The 17,336-nt window shown below is 48.2% G+C and overlaps 2 protein-coding genes across 5 annotated transcripts in view; both read left to right on the forward strand.

The window, feature by feature from the left end:
- The first annotated feature begins 743 nt into the window (after positions 1 to 743).
- Positions 744 to 11,357, forward strand: cdan1 (codanin 1). Its single transcript, XM_076977507.1, has 28 exons — positions 744 to 845; positions 1,558 to 2,228; positions 2,383 to 2,583; positions 2,691 to 2,881; positions 3,031 to 3,150; positions 3,233 to 3,311; positions 3,968 to 4,088; positions 4,182 to 4,291; positions 4,386 to 4,475; positions 4,582 to 4,657; positions 4,742 to 4,947; positions 5,122 to 5,254; positions 6,132 to 6,275; positions 6,502 to 6,668; positions 6,769 to 6,850; positions 6,980 to 7,069; positions 7,335 to 7,389; positions 7,514 to 7,647; positions 7,987 to 8,090; positions 8,204 to 8,353; positions 8,565 to 8,628; positions 8,715 to 8,793; positions 8,889 to 9,070; positions 9,418 to 9,525; positions 9,675 to 9,738; positions 9,890 to 10,050; positions 10,174 to 10,281; positions 10,386 to 11,357. The coding sequence occupies exons 1-28, from the start codon at positions 768 to 770 to the stop codon at positions 10,476 to 10,478; spliced, it is 3,861 nt and encodes a 1,286-aa protein (XP_076833622.1). The 5' UTR covers positions 744 to 767; the 3' UTR covers positions 10,479 to 11,357.
- A 144-nt stretch (positions 11,358 to 11,501) lies between these two features.
- The window catches only part of stard9 (StAR-related lipid transfer (START) domain containing 9), a 30,557-nt gene continuing 24,722 nt past the window's right edge, over positions 11,502 to 17,336 (forward strand). For all 4 annotated transcript variants that reach the window (XM_076979219.1, XM_076979222.1, XM_076979220.1 and 1 more), the window contains exons 1-3: positions 11,502 to 11,720; positions 13,335 to 13,404; positions 16,439 to 16,567. In XM_076979219.1, coding sequence (XP_076835334.1) covers positions 11,674 to 11,720; positions 13,335 to 13,404; positions 16,439 to 16,567 — 246 coding nt within the window. In that variant the 5' untranslated portion in view covers positions 11,502 to 11,673. The remainder of the gene's footprint in view (positions 11,721 to 13,334; positions 13,405 to 16,438; positions 16,568 to 17,336) is intronic.

The following is a 17,336-nucleotide window of genomic DNA, read 5'->3' on the forward strand; positions in this document are numbered from 1 at the left end:
TTTTAAATGCTTTCCTTCTTGAATTGAAATGTTGATAAGAACGAATGAGATCCAGAGGCAGAGATCCAGATCTTGCACATTATGCAACTTAATTAGTTTTTATAATTAAAGTGTTTTTGAATGCCTAAAGCAAAGCTTATGTAAACTTGAATAACAAATTAATCGCACTGGGCTGAGAAATACAAATTGCTATCACTTTAGTCTGCCATATCTGTTGTCCCTTGTATTACATTCACCATTTCAATTAAAGTGTACATGCGAATGTGTTTTCACAAGAATACCACAAATGTAAAAAAAAATAATAAAAGCTACTTGATAGACCTTACAAATCACATAAAAGGTTGTTTACCACCCCGCTTCCGGACTAACTGTACACTATAAAATGTTTTTTTTTTCCTGATCTCGCAAATGCATTTTACATTCACGATGGCCTTTTTAAATTAGCAAGTTGACAGAAATATGTTAGGAGAAGGTAAAACACAGAAGAAAACATGAGATAGTCAGGAACTGACATATACGAGATTAACAGGAAAAAGTGTTTTTTGAAAATTAAATTGTATTACGTGTTGTAGTAATATTCATGTAGATTTCTTATACGATGTGCCTGTGTGAAATCAGATTGAACTGTCTTTTTTAAATGTCTTTTTTAATGTGTAATATTCTTTCGTTTAGGTACTAAACAGAGCGGAGGCGCGGACCTTTATTTTGAAAGCATGTGTTGTTGTTGACTTTTTTGTTGTATCCGTGGTCACGTGGCCCAGTGCAGAATGGCGGCTCTTTTGGAATCGCTGCTTCAGAGAGGAGTGGAGTTACAGCGGGCCTTGGCCTGGCTCAGAGGAGAACCTGTGAGCACTTCATTATGTGTTTATACGCTGCATCTGTTAATTACCTTGTAATATAACCAAAGGGTGCTGTCATCCCGTAGCAAGCAGAAAAGTGTCTTGTTTTTAACTTAAGCTAGTAACAAGCATATAGCTCGTAAGCGAGTTAGCGGTAGCTAAAATGCAGGTGTTATATGGAGGGAGACGATTAGACGAGCAGAAATAACATGATCAGAATTAAACTGGAACATGAGCAGAATGATCAGGTTTAGGGGAGAGTGTATATTTGTGCGTTTGTGGTTTAGCTCTAGGTGCTGCTTAAAGTTGTTAAACTGCTAGCTAAGTTAGCTAACAGGTTAGGTTATATAGCTGTCGTACTGTGCTCTGTTTACTGTAAACTTAGTTACGTTTTAGTTTTCAAACTGTATTTTTGTGATTCTCTAAAATGTGATGGTGTATTTGGAGGGATGGGGTTCTAACTCTGGACTTATACAGCACAATTAAATATTGCCTTGCTTTAGTTCACCTGAACCAACTCAAGGAGGGACTTTTAAATAGACGAGGAGTGTTAACGTTAAAACAGTTCTGCGTAAGGCAGTGGAACCAAATGTACAGACACCAAAACCTCTGCCATAGTACACGTGCAGTTTGACAGTACAGACACACAACACTAACATCTGACAAGCATGACGCATGTTCTTGTGTAAAGTCAAAGTTTTCTTTCACATCATGGCAGGAATGCGGAGGCAATGACCAAGATCTGCTGCTGAAATTCAGGAAGCAGGAGTTTGTGCCTTTCCTGCTGAATTTCCTGAGGGACCAGAGCAGCAGTGCTTTGCCCCACGGCCCCACCACTCCCGCCAAGACCCCCAGCACCAGCAGGCCGTCCGTGGCCCAGGGCTCTTCAACTGATCGGCGGACACACAGGTCATCCACTGGGAACAGCTCGCGCAGCACCAGCCGAGTCCAGCTTTTCTCACCAACTCCCTCCACACCGCAGTCAGACATCCCAGGCGAACAGGGTAGCTCGCTGGTCAGCAGTCAGGACCTCGGCGTCAGTCCGACGTTCAGCTCCGGATGGAGCCCTGCCCCGAGGCACACGCCCTCCGAACGGCGCCACTGTCTTGCCGACTTCATGGTCTCGCCCCCGGAGAGCCAGCCGAGCCCCACCGTACAGCAGCATCGAGGCCGCAGGAGGAGCGGGCCACACGGCCCGTCGTCTTCAACCCGGCAGGCTGGAGCTCGTGGCAGGGACCTAGAGGAGGGGGGGCGGTGGGATGGTGCTGGGAGAAAGGGCAGAGGTGGAGGGAGGGTCAGTCAGCCGGTGTCACCACCCACACAAGTAGAGCTGAACTTCAACAGTTTGGACGACTTTCCCCCAGTAGGGGCATCTCATGCTACACCAGTGTGAGTGAAGTGAAAACGTACTCATTCTTCTATCTAATATTGATACGCATGTGCGAAGATACACATAGAACTGTGAGAGATGTTTAATGAATAAACTCAGAGGTTATCATCAAGTGTGTTCGGTGTTAATTCAATCCCCCCCTTCTCTCTCCAGCGCAACTAAACCATCTCGTCGAATCAACCCGACCCCAGTCAGTGCAGAGCGGCCGAACTCCAAACCGAAGAGCTGCTTCACCTCCACCCCCCTCAGCCAACCCTGTAGTCCCCCTCCCGTCCCAGACCCCACGGGTGGGGGGGCAGCTGCTGGCAGTCCCCTCTGTCTTCAAGAAGAGAGGGAACTGCTGAAGAAAGAAAGGCATGTGGGAGACGTGACGTTATCTTTGTCAGATTCATGACTGTTTCCTTCTCTTTTACTTTAACCTCGACTGTGTCTCCTTTACCAACATCTGTCCTTTTCCGCAGGTCAAAACTTGCACAGCAGAGCAGCTCCCCTTTGAAGCCTGCAGTGGGTGTTTGTACCCCCACCAAACCTTTGGTTAGGCCGGGGTCAAAGGTCACCCCTGAAGCCCAGGCACCTGGCCCTGACCCCTCCAAAGTGACTCATGCACAAGAGCTTGACCTCTTAGCTGAGCTTTACTGTACCTGCATTTCAGGTGAGCTGCCACCAGGTGGTGCCGTAGATCAACAAAGTGATCTCCTATCAGGCACATTGATCGATATATCGATTTGAGCTTTTTACTACATGCGTTTTTGAAGATGCTCAGTTGTGTAATTTTTTATTAAGCTTATTTTTGCATTACAGAGAACTTGGTACCATGTGTGTTCCTGGAGCTGTTCTTTGTGCTGCAGCTTCTCACCACACGGAGCATTTCACCCTCTGATCCCACGCAAGAGGGTCTCTCTGTGGGTGGGGGAGAGACAGGTGAGAGAAAGACAGGATTGAGCACCTCCACCATTTATCAATTACAGTTTCACAGTCTTCTCTTGTCCGTGTCCCTTCACAGACACTCTCGAGAGGGCATATCTGGGAGATGTCCACAGCTGTGTCTACTTTGCGGTCCGCGTTTTGGAGAATCAGTTTGTGTGAGTGCGCCTGTCGCTTCCTGTCCCCCTCGCTCCCAGTCCCCTGTCCTGATTGGCTCCTGTCCCCCTCGCTCCCAGTCCCCTGTCCTGATTGGCTCCTGTCCCCCTCGCTCCCAGTCCCCTGTCCTGATTGGCTCCTGTCCCCCTCGCTCCCAGTCCCCTGTCCTGATTGGCTCCTGTCCCCCTCGCTCCCAGTCCCCTGTCCTGATTGGCTCCTGTCCCCCTCGCTCCCAGTCCCCTGTCCTGATTGGCTCCTGTCCCCCTCACTCCCAGTCCCCTGTCCTGATTGGCTCCTGTCCCCCTCGCTCCCAGTCCCCTGTCCTGATTGGCTCCTGTCCCCCTCGCTCCCAGTCCCCTGTCCTGATTGGCTCCTGTCCCCCTCGCTCCCAGTCCCCTGTCCTGATTGGCTCCTGTCCCCCTCGCTCCCAGTCCCCTGTCCTGATTGGCTCCTGTCCCCCTCGTTCCCAGTCCCCTGTCCTGATTGGCTCCTGTCCCCCTCGCTCCCAGTCCCCTGTCCTGATTGGCTCCTGTCCCCCTCGCTCCCAGTCCCCTGTCCTGATTGGCTCCTGTCCCCCTCGTTCCCAGTCCCCTGTCCTGATTGGCTCAGCACCTCACCTGTCTCCACGTTGTTCCCCTCCCACGCCCGTGTCTCCCAGGCTGCTCTCACACCTGGACCGCTGCACGCTGCGCCTCCTGGTGGAGAACGAGAGGGTGGGCGCTTTCTCGCCCGCCCTGCGAGACCGCCTGGCCCAGGCTCAGGACACAAGCACGGCCAAGGTGCGCCACTCCTTCATCTTTGACTTTTTGTTCTGAACTTCTCTTCCACCTCAAAAACGTAAGAAACGGTGTTTTGCCTCCATGTTCTCGTAGGTTCTCCCTGATGCTCACACCTTCATTCATTCAGTGCCTTTCCAGCCAGCCACCGACAACCGTGCCAACTTCAGCAGCGACAAGGCCTTCCACATCTTTAAGAAGCAGAGGTGGAGTACACCGGTGTCTCTGTGTCCTGTGAAGGCGCAAAACTAATGGCTTCCTACTGATCACATACTACGGTGTGCCTGTGTTTTGTTACAGGGATATATTTTACGAGCTCCTGAGAGAGTGGGAGGACTCTCATAAGGAGCCCGGCTGGGTCTTTGAGGCAGCGCTGGGCCACAGAGTCAGGTGAGTTGGTGGTTGGTGTTTAATGATGTGTTTAATGATTGATGCTGTTTTCCGATTTGAAATTGTTACCTTGCTAGATCTATCTCATCTAATATACTTCCTGCAGGACGATGGTCAGTCAGCTGACCGGGGCGAGCAACCACGGTCACTTTGCCAGGCTCTTCCAGAAGCAGCTGGTGCAGGTGAGTCCTGTGGGCCTCCCCACGTACCTTCTCCATCCCTGTCGGGTCCATGCCGGAGGGTGACGTACCTCCTCTGTGCTCCAGATGTGTAAGGGCCCCAGGGCGCTGGGCTCTCCCGGAGACGCCCCGGATGTGGACCTGCTGGGCATGGTGGGAGCGGACGGTCTCGGTCGCCTGCAACGCCTCCAGGAGCGTCTAAGCCAGCCTCAGGCCCTGAGTGGACCCTGCCCGCCGCCATCTTTTCCCGGACCCCAGGAATTCTTTAGAGACTTCTTGCAGACAGCCAGCTGGTAAGACCACATGGGGTCATGCTTTTAAGCCTTGCGTCCTTTTACCAGAAGCTCACGTCAAGCTCGTGTAAATGTGATTGAATTTAACGTCTCTTATTCCAGCTCAAAGCTCAATTCTGACTTGACTACAAAGTGTCTAGTTCTCACGGCATCTCCTCCTTATCTCTGACCAAGCTGCCAGTTGAACCAGCACCTGAAGGACGGGTTGTGCCAGCAGCTGCTTCAGCTGAACGAGGTGTCCATCCTGGGCACGGACGCCTCCTCGGCCGTGGGGGACGAGGGGACAGACGGGGACATGGAACAGCAGGTTGGCACCGTGCGACTGCTTAGGCGTAAATAGTGAAACTTGTAGTAATGCCGGTGTAATGCCATCACAGTTTTTTATCCTTCTCCCTCTCTCTCCCTCTTTCTCGCTTTCTATATATAGGTAGATAGATATAGATCTTCCAGCTTAGAGGTCACAGTCCCAAGTGCCTCTGTCAGCACTAGAAGAACCTTGGTGTTAAGTTTCCACATTCTCTCTCTTTGTTCTTTCATGGTATTTGTCCACCTTCTCATATCCTGTCCTCGATATGTTTCCATCACTTGGCACTGCCACGTTTGCACCTTGGGTCTCCTCTAGTGTGATACACCCCTGCTTCAGGTGATCTAGTGCTGGATCTGGGGCTGCCGTGATTGGTTCCTCAGGTGATACACCCTTGCTTCAGGTGATCTAGTGTTTGACCTGGTGCTGCCGTGATTGGTTCCTCAGGTGCTTTGGTGCAGTACTTCCCAGTGATTGGTGGGCTTGGCTGTCAGTCACCTCTATTATCTCTCAGTGGTACGTTCCATAGAGGGGCGTATATCTCTGAGCGAGGCCTCATCAGCTCATCCTCAGGAGATCCATCCTGGGTTTATCCATGGCTGTTTAGTGTCACCCTGAACAGTGGTGCAGGCACTTATATAGGCCACTCACCTCTTTCCAGCTGGTGTTCAGCCTTTGAATGTTGCGTCTCGGTTGCCATGCCATAAGTTTTCTGGTCTTGATGTCGGCGACTTCCAGTTCTTCTCTTGATCATCTTATTGTGCCTGGGTATCTGATGAGTGGAAGGCACATATGTGTATGGCTTTGGTCTTAGTGAACTCCCTATTATTGTTGAACGGGCGCCCCTACCACGTTGTGCCTGGTTTCTCTCTCTGTGCAGGATGAGAAGCAGCGATTCTCTTCAGTTCTCCTGTTGGCTCGACTGCTTGCTAAGTTCCTGGGCTTCATCTCCTTCATGCCCTACCAGACACCTGAGGCTCCATCCAGGGAGATCCAGGAGGCGGCCATTGCTCTCCGCAGCAAGGTACGGCTCTCCGCATCATGAAGGAACACGATGGCTGGACTCCGTGGAGGTCCGTTTGTCTTGCGAGCTAGAATGTGCCAGAGGGTGTGGGTGGGTGGGTGGGTGGGTGTGTGTGTGTGTGTGTGTGTGGGTGTGGGTGTGGGTGTGTGTGTGTGGGTGGGTGTGTGTGTGTGTGTGGGTGGGTGTGTGAAGGGGCGGAGTTTAAAACGTGGCGTGTGCATTTCAGAGCGCACCGGCGCTGGACGTGTATGCGGTGCTGAGGACCTGTATGCATCGGAGACGCGCTGTGCTGACCGTGCCCTGGCTGGTGGAGTTCCTCTCCATGCTGGACCACACCGGCCCGTCTCTGCCCTGCTACAGGACGGCCTTGGTCCTGCTGCTGCGAATCTACAGGTGTCCACCACGCACAAAACATGAAACTAAACCCTGGAGCCGTGAGTTTCCTGAAGGTCGTGAAGGTCGTGACGGTGTGGCGTGCGTTTGTTTGTCCCAGGCTCCTGAGGGTCGGTCAAGTGGGAGAGCAGTTTTCCATGAATCATCTGCTTCTCGTGGCTGTACTGGGCTGGTTTTTTCAGGTCAGACACATTGCACGATGCGGCACTTTCCACATCATGACTAAAATCCTCCTCAACCCTGCTCCTTCCCTCCCACCTCTAACTCTTCATCACTCTTCATCATTCTCCCACGCCCCTACCCACCCTCAGATCCCAGTCTTCCCTGACGACCTCTTCTTCAGCATGGACCTAACGGATGAACTGGGAGACCTGGAGAGTCATGCAGGCAGCCAGGGCCTAGTGAGTAAACACACTGCGATAAGACGCCTGTGTACAGAAACATCTAGAACATTTTTCTTATGATAATGTGCTTGGTCACAGTCGCATGGTATCCGTGCGTCAGAGGGCCATCAAAGAACGTCTTGACGTCCGCTCGACTGTGCTATTAGTGACGGACGTGTGAGAAGAACGTTGTTAGATATTGGCAGAACTTGGGGACCGTGAAGTTTGTAAAATACAAACATGTTGGGAATATCCGTTCAAATGTGGTGTGTTTGTCTCTCAGGACAATCTGCCTTTGGTGGACCAGCAGCTTCTCTATACCTGCTGCCCGTATTTGGGTGAGAAGACCGTTCAGTACACACCGTGAATCAGATCAGCAGTTCAGTACTGGCTGGAAATCAGTACCGGCTGCACAAGTAGATGGCCGCGTAACTGAAGGCCTGTTTCTCTTTGGATTACCAGGAGAGTTTCGCAAGCTGCTGGCTGCCTTCGTGTCAGGAAGTGCGTCCAAGACTGGAGGCCTGATCCGCAAGATCACTCCCACATCAGCAGAGCTGCCGGGACCCTCGTCCGCCCGCTGCCTGCAGAAACTGCATGTAATGCTACCAGCACCACACAGCTGAGGCACTTATTATTGGGGGGGGGGGGGGGGGTTTGGGGGTTAATACCTGAGGGTGGAGGCCCAGTGGAGAAGCTGGGATGCTGGTTCGGTCGTGGGTCTTCAGCTACTGCGTGCAGTGCTGGCATGCTTTTGTTTTTATTTATAAGTCTAAATGGAATAATGTTGTGTGGAATCTCAGAACACAGTTTTGTGGGCGGGAGGGACACAAGCATCTAATTAGGGAAGTAAGATTGTGGTTTGGTACCATCTGACTGTAGGGGAAGTAAGATTGTGGTTTGGTACCATCTGACTGTAGCCTGTGTGTTTGGCGTAGCTGGATCTGGAGCAGGCCTTCTTTCACAACCAGCCGCCCTCGCTCAGGCGCACCGTGGAGTTCGTGGCGGAGAGAGTCGGCTCCAACTGTGTCAAACACATCAAGTTAGTCCTCCTCGCTGTCTTCACATTGTCCATTTTGGGTGGGATTGTTTATTAGGGTGTGTTAGTGTCTTCTTTTCTTCTTTCTCTGTTTTGTGTTTGCGTGCGTGCACCAGGGCCACACTAGTGTGTGAGCTGGTGCGTGGTGGGGAGAACACTCTCCGCGATGGTTTGGCCTCTGCTGGTGCCAGTGCGGCCAAGCTGAATGACTCCATCTGTGCTCAGCTGTGTGACGCGGGCATGCAGGCACTGGAGAGAGCCACCAGGTCATCACCCACTCACCTCTGCCCTCATCTTTTAGCTATGTGTGGATAGGAAGCTGCTGGGTGTGTAGATATTTTTTCTTGAGGTGTGTGTGTGTGTGTGTGTGTGTGTGTGTGTGTGTGTGTGTGTGTGTGTGTGTGTGTGTGTGTGTGTGTGTGTGTGTGTGTGTGTGTGTGTGTGTGTGTGTGTGTGTGTGTGTGTGTCCTGCACTAGGTTTTGCAGTGAGAATGCTCCTAGAGCGGTCAGTGTTCTTCTGCCTGAAGAGACGTCGCATGCTGTGAGTATGAGTCTTTCATAATACCCATTCTGACTAATTACAGCACTCATCCAAGACTTCATTAGTCGATCTAATGTCTGTCTCAGGTTCTGATGACGGCTGAGAGCATCACCACACGCCTGGCCACGGAGAAAGCATGCAGCTGGCTCTCCTCCAACATCACAAGTACTCCAGTCCTCGAAATTGCTGAAGCAGTTTTGGTGGTGCATTCCTGGCTGACGTAGCATGAATGAATTCTCTGTGAATGTGCTTCTCCTCAGCTCTGATAAAGAGGGAGTGGAAGGGCTGTTTTGAGCGGGTCTTGAGGACTGCACACTCGGAGAGGGCTAGCACCAGTCTGCAGACACTGAGGAGTTCCTCAGGGCAGGATGCTGGGTCCTCGTGCCCTACGGATTGCACCCACAAAGCTCCACTGGCATCAGATGTAATAATTGAGATTAAGGTACACACAAGAAATGTAATTAAATTGTTAATGAACCCCTTATGAGGTGCTATATCAAGGGTTAGATCTGAACGTTGGCAAAAATACTCTTCATTACTCCTAAAGTATATTTAAAAAAAATACATACCATGCAAAACCAAATCTACTTTAATTAATTTTGCTGCAGAGCACTGTGTCTATCTGTAATTAAGATCGGAAAACAACAATAGGGCTGAAAGGACTGGAAAGGTTTTAAGCAGTACTTGTGTGTTCTCTGAAGATTCTGGGTTAGTGCATTAATGAGCTTTGGCCTGAATGCAATGATCCAGGAAATGTAGTTGTGTAAATAAATGTTTGCCGTGTTTCAGGAGGTGCTGAGCATTGCGACTGGGCCTCGCTCTCCAGAGGAGGTCTTCACAGCTCACTACATCCACATCATTCTAGATCAAGTGACGCAGACACTACGATGCAGGAAGGTACAGTCAGCCCTTTTCTCCCCGTCTCTCTCTCTCTCTCTCTCTCTCTCTCTCTCTCTGTCTCTCTCTCCTCTCTCTCTCTCTCTCTCTCTCTCTCTATTTCCCCCTGACGTTTGAGACAAAAACACTCTTCTTTCCTCTTTCTGCAGTTCATGTCCTCGGTTGCTGAGCAGATGTTGTTGCGCTGCACTGTCCTGCTGGCCTGCAAACTAGGTGATTACTTGAGAAACGGAGATGACCGAACCAAACCCGTACCGGACCCCACGGAAGCCCCCGGCCCTGGGTCATATTTGGCCATGTTCAGCCGCTCTGAGTCGTATTCAGTGTTTCGTGTGTGTGTGTATGTGTGTGTGTGTGTGTGTAGTGTGTGGAGACCTCCCCCTGGTGGCGTCTGCGGACAGTGTGCGGTCTCTGCTGGACGAGTTTGTTCTTCTCTGGGATCGCGCTCACTCTGTTCCGGTACCTCTCCACGTCCTCCTGAGCGAAGCCACCGTCACTGCCATTCTCGGTGCCAGCGAACTGCAGGTGACGACACACACCCCACAGCTGGCCTCACTTTACCCAGCCGTGTGTACAAACAGGCGTGGATTCATCGAGAATCTGACTCTTCCACTTACTGGTCGTGCATTTTTCATTTGTTTTTAACAGAAGTGTCACTACCTGATCTTGGTTAAACTGCTCATGGAGAAACATCTTCTGAAAGAAGAAGATATAGGCTCTCACTGGACAAGGATATCGGCGTTATCCTGGCCAGTGGTAATAGTCTCATTCATACATAAGAGAACAAACCAGCACTGTGTTGTACAGGGTTCCATTATTATATCAGATAATCAATCTCTCTTCTCCTTGTTTGATTCTAGGAATCCATTGAGAAGTTTCAGAAGCTATCTTTAGCGTGTCCTTCACCAGTGCCTTCAGTCAAACATAGTGACATCTTGCAGGTCTCACAGTGACCGGCAGAGGGCGCCATCAACACTAGGAGACGCAAAACACTTGCATGCAGGAACGCAATGGAGCAAGACCACCTGATATTGTTATATTAATCTGATAAGCTTAACTGATAAGATATTGTTTGTTTTTAAAAAGGTTTTAAGCAAAAGCACTTATTAATTGTCTGCCAAAAGTGCCAAAAGGGAGTTAAGTACATTTTAAAAATGCCCTCACTGAGTGAAGCCTTTAATTCCTCTAGCCTCCCGTTATCAGTGTTCTGTTGTATGGAAGTTCACTTCTTGACATGTAGTATCATAGCACAGTAATGTAAACTTTGATCTGATTGATTTTAAACAGCTCAGTTATATAGGACAGTTTAGCAACTCTATTTCAATCCAGTTACATTTCCATCTTCATGCCTGTTATTATTCAGGTTTCCCCAATTTTAATAACATTGTTATTAGCAGAAATTTGAAGGTAAAGCTATCTGAAAAGAATGATTAAAAGTAAGTGTTCAGTTGGGGCCTGTAATGAGAGTTTTTGGACCCCTGTATGACTGTAGATCCAGATGTTTCTCTGATGAACTCTAAGATGGATGGGGATTGTTTGCCCTTGCATATATCAAAGCTTTATAGATGCACAAGGCCTGTTATGATATTCACTTGCCCCATGCTGTCATATTTATTTTGTGAGTAATTATGCTCCTGTTAACCACAGAGACGACTTCTAATCGCTGCTAGTTAGATGCATCTGTGTATGTTTATGGGCCTTGTGTTGCTCTGAATGCTTTTGGATGCATTTTAAAGGACTCTTGGTTCATGTTGGACAATGATATCGGATGGTTTTAAACTGTAAGTTTAATGTCGGACTAATTGAATATAATAAATTTGGTATGTACATGATTCGTGTTGATTTGGTATTTGAGAGTGCGCCAGGGATTTTGAGGTGGTGGAGTTGAGCTCTCAGATGAGGAGACAGCAGAGGTTTTACCATCACTCCTCCTCCTTCTCCTTCTCCTCCTCCTCTCCAGACTGCAGGAAGTTTCACTAGTTGCGCGCATCGCTGCGGGTCGTGCGCTCTTCACACGCTGGGTTGAATGGGTCTTATCTAACACCCGTGATATCGGGTTAATCATCGCATTAGGTGGAATATGATCGTGCTACATGGACTCCAATCTTTCATTTAAATCGAGCGATTCCCTCCGTCCGTTTTGACTGAATGGCAAACGTAAAAGTCGCGATTCGAGTTCGTCCTCTAAACTCAAGGTAAGAAGTGGTGTTGATACATTGTGGAGTACTATATAGAGGAGCAACGTGTAGTTTGTGTTTTATTGACGAACCTAGTTCTTCCCAATTGTTTATGGTGTTGCTATGTGTGGGAATTGGACTTCGCTGCGCCGCCGAACCGAGTGACTGGTTCCTGACGTAGCTAACCTAGTGTGCTGCAAAAAACTACACGTGAGAATAAGTGCAATTCTCTGCAAGGATGTAGATGTGTTGTGTGCTAAACCCTGGAGTAGAGCAGGATATTGTGTTATACAGAGTACACACTCCCCTCGATCTCGATTCTCTTCCGGCCTTAATAGGGTTAAAGATCTGAAGTATTAACTTCTCTAATTGGGCACAAATGTCTGGTTTGGGGCAATCTTACACCACAGACTTGATTACGCGCATGCGCCAATAACTTATGGAAAAAACGTGTTTTTCTTCAACTGCTTTACAACACCATAAAAGCTAGACTTGGGGTAGCCAAATATTGCTGCAGTATTAGAAGGTGGCGCCCCACCCACCAGCACCAGCCAAATTACTACAGTATGTTGGGCTCAGATCGACTAGGATCTTGGTGTGAGTAGAGGATGTAAAGAAAAACACATAAAGCACAAAGATCTACCTCTAGCCCTCGTGTCTGGACTGTCCCGCAAAGTGTGTCTGACAAAGGATGATCCGAGTTCACTGTTCCTGCTATGCTGATAAAGATGTCTTTGTTATGAGAGTGGGTTTATACGAGTATGCAGAAGACAGTGACCCCGCCACCATTTCCCCAGAATAATGTATTGGTCAAGTCAAAATGAGAGTCAGTTGCTGTGTCTCCAGTTGTCAGCTGCAAATGTTGAATAAAAGAGGCACGTCAAAGCAAGTGTACAACTTATGTGCAGTCTTTCAAAACAAGTTTCCCCCACTTTCCCCTCTTTCAAGGCTGGCTGTAGGGGTTTTGGGCAGGGCCCGTCTTTGGGGTTGTCAGAGACAGAGACACAGAGACAGGCAGGCTTGTGTGGGACCGCATAGCCTGAGAGCTTCAGCTGGGGACAGTGAAGTGGGTCCTCACCACATAAGACGCCTGGCAGACTCGAGGCCTCGGACAATTATTTCATTTCTCCTCATTCACGCCGTTCAGACGTCAGGTTCACACAGCTCAGCAGTGGCCTCAGATTTCGCTCTGTTGCATCAGTTTCCGAGTTTCAGGCAGCTGGAGTCCACAAACAGCTGTCCTGGCTCTTCTGTCTCGCTCTTATACATACACACACGCACTGCCTTTCTCAGCTGTCTCTTTGTCTGATCTGTTGTCGTTCCTGTTTGACCTACTGAGGGAGAGGGAGAGAGAAAGAGAGAGAGAACTCGCCGACCCCCCCCCCCCCCCCCCCCCCCCAATCCCTCACTGTTTTACTTTCCATTACAGTCTGAATCAGATAAACGTAATAAGATCACCAAATATTTCTTGAAATGTCTTGCCCTTTTTTAAAGTAAAACGCATGCTGTTTCAGATGTTTACATGTAGTTATTTGGGTTCAGCTGCCACTGGAGAGTAAGTAACTTAGTGTGCTAGTTTTGGGCTGAGGAAAGCTGTTCAGTCAGTGCTCTAAGTGTGTTTGTGTCTTGTAGGGAGAGTGTGGATGGAGGGAAGATCGCTGTCCAGGTGGAGGACAAAGTGGTGAGAGTAAGAAATGTGAAGGTAAGTCCTGGTGCTCTCTTATTTCACACGATTTCTAAAGTTTTAATGTAAGTCAAAGACTTACAGTTGTTTGATTTAGTGGTGTTCCATAAGTGCAGTGTGTATGCAAGATATTTAGAAATATCTTTTCTTTAATATTCCAATATTTAAATAACATAAAAGTGTTAATTCATTAACATATGCATTTTTTCATAAAATACATAAAAAGTAAATAAATAAATGTATTTTGGGGTAGTTTTTGTTGTTATTTTTCATACAAATGTCTAGTGTTAACAGAGCTGGTTAGGGTAGCAGGGAATAGTGGAATGTGAATCTCTGCAGCAGGACGTTTACAGCAGATTGCCCACTTCCTGTGTGACAGTGGTGGTTATTGAAAATGTGCCGAGACCAACCATCCAAACACACAAAAGGCAAACAAAAGACATCTACTTCATTAGTGGTTCTGCACACACACACACACACACACACACACACACACACACACACACACACACACACACACAGGCTCAAAAGCCAAAACTGTCAAATAAAGTCACACATTATGCAATTGTACCCTTTCTCTGAACTTGGATTCTTTGTGTGAAAGGGAGAGACCACAAAGTAGTGTCTGTTTCTGCTGATAGTGTTTGGTATAGACTAATCAGAATGCAAATTTTGATTGCTTACTGCAGCATTACAACACAACGTTGTCTGGAAATGCAGTGTTGTGACTCGATCAGTGACAACCGAGGTCACTGTCATTGATGGTAATAGGTGTTCATACCACGTTTTCTCTACCAATACCAACATTTAATGCTTAAATACAATAAGTAAATATGAGCCTTACAAGATAAACAGGCTTTGCAGTTGTACAAATGAAAGTAAACATGTCTTCTGTGTAGTTTGCCTCAGGTCTAAAATGATTAAAAAAAGAAAAAAAAAAAACACGATGGCGTTTAAAGCCTTGTCACAAAACAGGTCTGCTCAACATATTAGCCGAACTACTTATCATCCAGGCAGTAAATATCAACTAGATCCAAATATCCTACCACTGACTTGATTAATAGCTTAATGAAAGGGCAGACGTCTTAACATCTGGTTACCCGCTGCTAGTGTGGAAAGAGAGCGGGGAGGAAAGGAAAACAAAGACGTTGTCTCACTCTCCCCCCAGAAGGACGACAGTGGTGGATGTTGGACAGCTGAGAGCAGGGATCACGGTATTAGTGTCTATAGTGATTAGAAGACATGCAGTTACAGAGAGTGACGCACACACACACACAAACGCTCGTGTTGTTTGATTTAGTGAGTCCGTGCCTTTTTGGGCATTGAGGGCTGAGCTCAGATGAACGTATAGCTTAGAGATTGTGTAGGCCGAAACTATCCCAGGCTGTTGGATCCAGGCGTTAGCTGGGTTCTGTGGATATGCAGTTCACTGCATGGACCACCATAGTGGAGAGAACGCTGATCTTACATTTACATTTACATTTATGGCATTTAGCAGACGCTCTTATCCAGAGCGACTTACAAAAGTGCTATGTAGTTGCTTGGAATCTCCAAGGTAGAATAGATAGTCCTGAACACAAGGTACTCTAAGCTGGAAAAACCACTAGACGAAAGTCAAATGATACCTAACAATTATACCTGAATATACACATCCCCTGAGGAAAAAGACAGTAAACAATTCCTATAACCCAATTATGCACAATACCTGAGGAAAGAGACGATAAAGTACAATAGACAAAGCATAATTATGCAAAGTGCACTTGAAAGAGGTGGGTCTTCAGTCGGCGTCTGAAGACAGCAAGTGACTCCGATGTTCGGACCACACAAGGGAAGTTCATTCCACCACCTTGGAGCCAGGACAGAGAAAAGTCTGGATGCTTGTCTCCCATGTGTCCTGGATGATGGAGGGTCAAGACGAGACATACTTGAGGCGCGGAGGGCTCTAGGTATGCATCTTCACAGCATATTGACTGGGTGAGGGAACCTACAGAGAGAACCTCATTCTAATTGGTCAGAAGTCTTGGGTCATCATAGGCGATGGTTGGTGCAGCTGAAAGCATTAGCCTAGCCTAGCTGGAAGCATTAGCTTAGCTGATTTTGGATGAGGGGCTCGGTCCGAATTCCCCGAATATGAGGCCACAGGCCAGCGCACCAAGGGCATCCAGGAAAGTGCCGTTCAGCGGATGTAAACACAGCGTTGTCATGGGCAACGAGGGACCGTTTATGGGCATGTTTCTGCACGCTCCTTTTCCTGCTGTTTGGCACGCGGTGGCATCGTATCAACACAACACACACACATACACACACACACATCACACATATGGAGAAGCAGCTGTTGCTGGTGTAATGGAGCTGATAAAGTGCTGAGGACCGTGTGTGTATGTATTGTGCGTTGATGTGTATTATCGTTTTATGCTGACACTAAATGCAGTAGTGATTTCCAATATGTCAGCAGAATATCATTCATGTATGCTTAAATCAGTTATTTGTCCCGTTAAGCCTCAGAGAGGTCTGGAACATTATTGCTATAAGGTGCTCTATTTAAACCCCTGAAAGCCCCACGGGCCTCTTTCATTCATCAGGTAGATTATCCTTATTGTTTTGCATTATTCTTTTGGAATAAGAACGCATGGCTCACAGCTGGTGTGAAAATAAAACAGCATTCAAACACGGACATTAGCTCCGCCTCGTGTTTCCATTACACTTAAAGTGCTCTTCCATAATCGTACATGCCTGCCCCAGTTATTTTGTAATTCCTTCAGTCACTACGTAATGTTAACCATATGTCAAAACCTGACGATACTCCTCTTAAGAGTTACAGGACCCCTCCACCCCTGTTGCAGGATAAGAGAGTTACAGCACATATTGGTCAAATGAGTGTTTGGTGTTTGATGCTCTCCCACATGAAACATGACCTCATTTGTGTTTGAGTCCTGGAGTAAATATGTTTACTTGTTCTTTTTCCTATAAAGTTTGTACTCATGCTCTCTCCATCTTTGTCTGCCTGTCTGTTTCTGTGTGTGTGTTTGTTTCTTTCTGTCTTCTTCTGAAGCTGGACGGGCGTGTAGACGGGAGGTCGGAGGCTCCAGGCGACTGCAGGCAGAGGTTGCTGGAGTTCAGCTTTGATTACTGTTACTGGTCCGTGAACCCCGAGGCGTCCAGCTATGCCTCACAGGAGGAGGTAAGCTCCATCTTCGCCCCCACCTCTCGTGTGCTGCCGAGTCGCTTTTAGTCTTCTCGCACCTCCTGGGTGGAGGCCTGTGCGTGCCAGCCGAACCGTTCTGGGATGAGAGGGTGAGCCAAAACCTCTGGACACACGGGAGCGCCCAGCCAAAACAGAGAGTCCAAACACTCGTCTTTTTATAGACGCCCGTCTCCTGCTAGCTTCTCAAGGCTCTCGGATCGCTGCGGTCACTATCAGTTCTGATGTTGTGTCGTACTTTGTGTGATTGGACGCTCAGACGTGCCACTCGCTCTCTTAGCCACTCCCCCGGCTTTCCCCCTCACACGACCCTTTGTGCGCTGTGCCTCAAAGACTCTTTTTGGTCCACCACACATTGGGTAGCATTAGCCCGCCAGCTCAGTGCCCGTTCTCTCTTTGTCACTCGCTTGTGCCAAGTCAGGGCATCCAGTGGAGGCCAGCAGCTCCCTCTCGTCCTGCAAGCTCGGCCAGGGAGAGAGACTGAGCGCTTTGTGGAGTTCTGTGGGAAGGAGGAGGATCTGACCCACTAAATCTGGACATTCCCAAGATATGCTCCACAGTCCTCTCAGAGTCAAAACACATTGCCAGGATATATATACTGTGGGAAAGAATAAAAAACACATTGCATGGTGCATCTGTTTAGGTTTTATGGGGGCTGTTTTTTTTTTTTGTTTTGTTTAGTTTATCCTGCAACATTACGTATGTGTTGAGAAGAAAGCGAATAGCTTTCAGCTTTCACTCGTGAGGT

This window comes from Brachyhypopomus gauderio, chromosome 17, assembly GCF_052324685.1.
Source record: "Brachyhypopomus gauderio isolate BG-103 chromosome 17, BGAUD_0.2, whole genome shotgun sequence".
In the NCBI taxonomy this organism is placed as follows: Eukaryota; Metazoa; Chordata; class Actinopteri; order Gymnotiformes; family Hypopomidae; genus Brachyhypopomus; species Brachyhypopomus gauderio.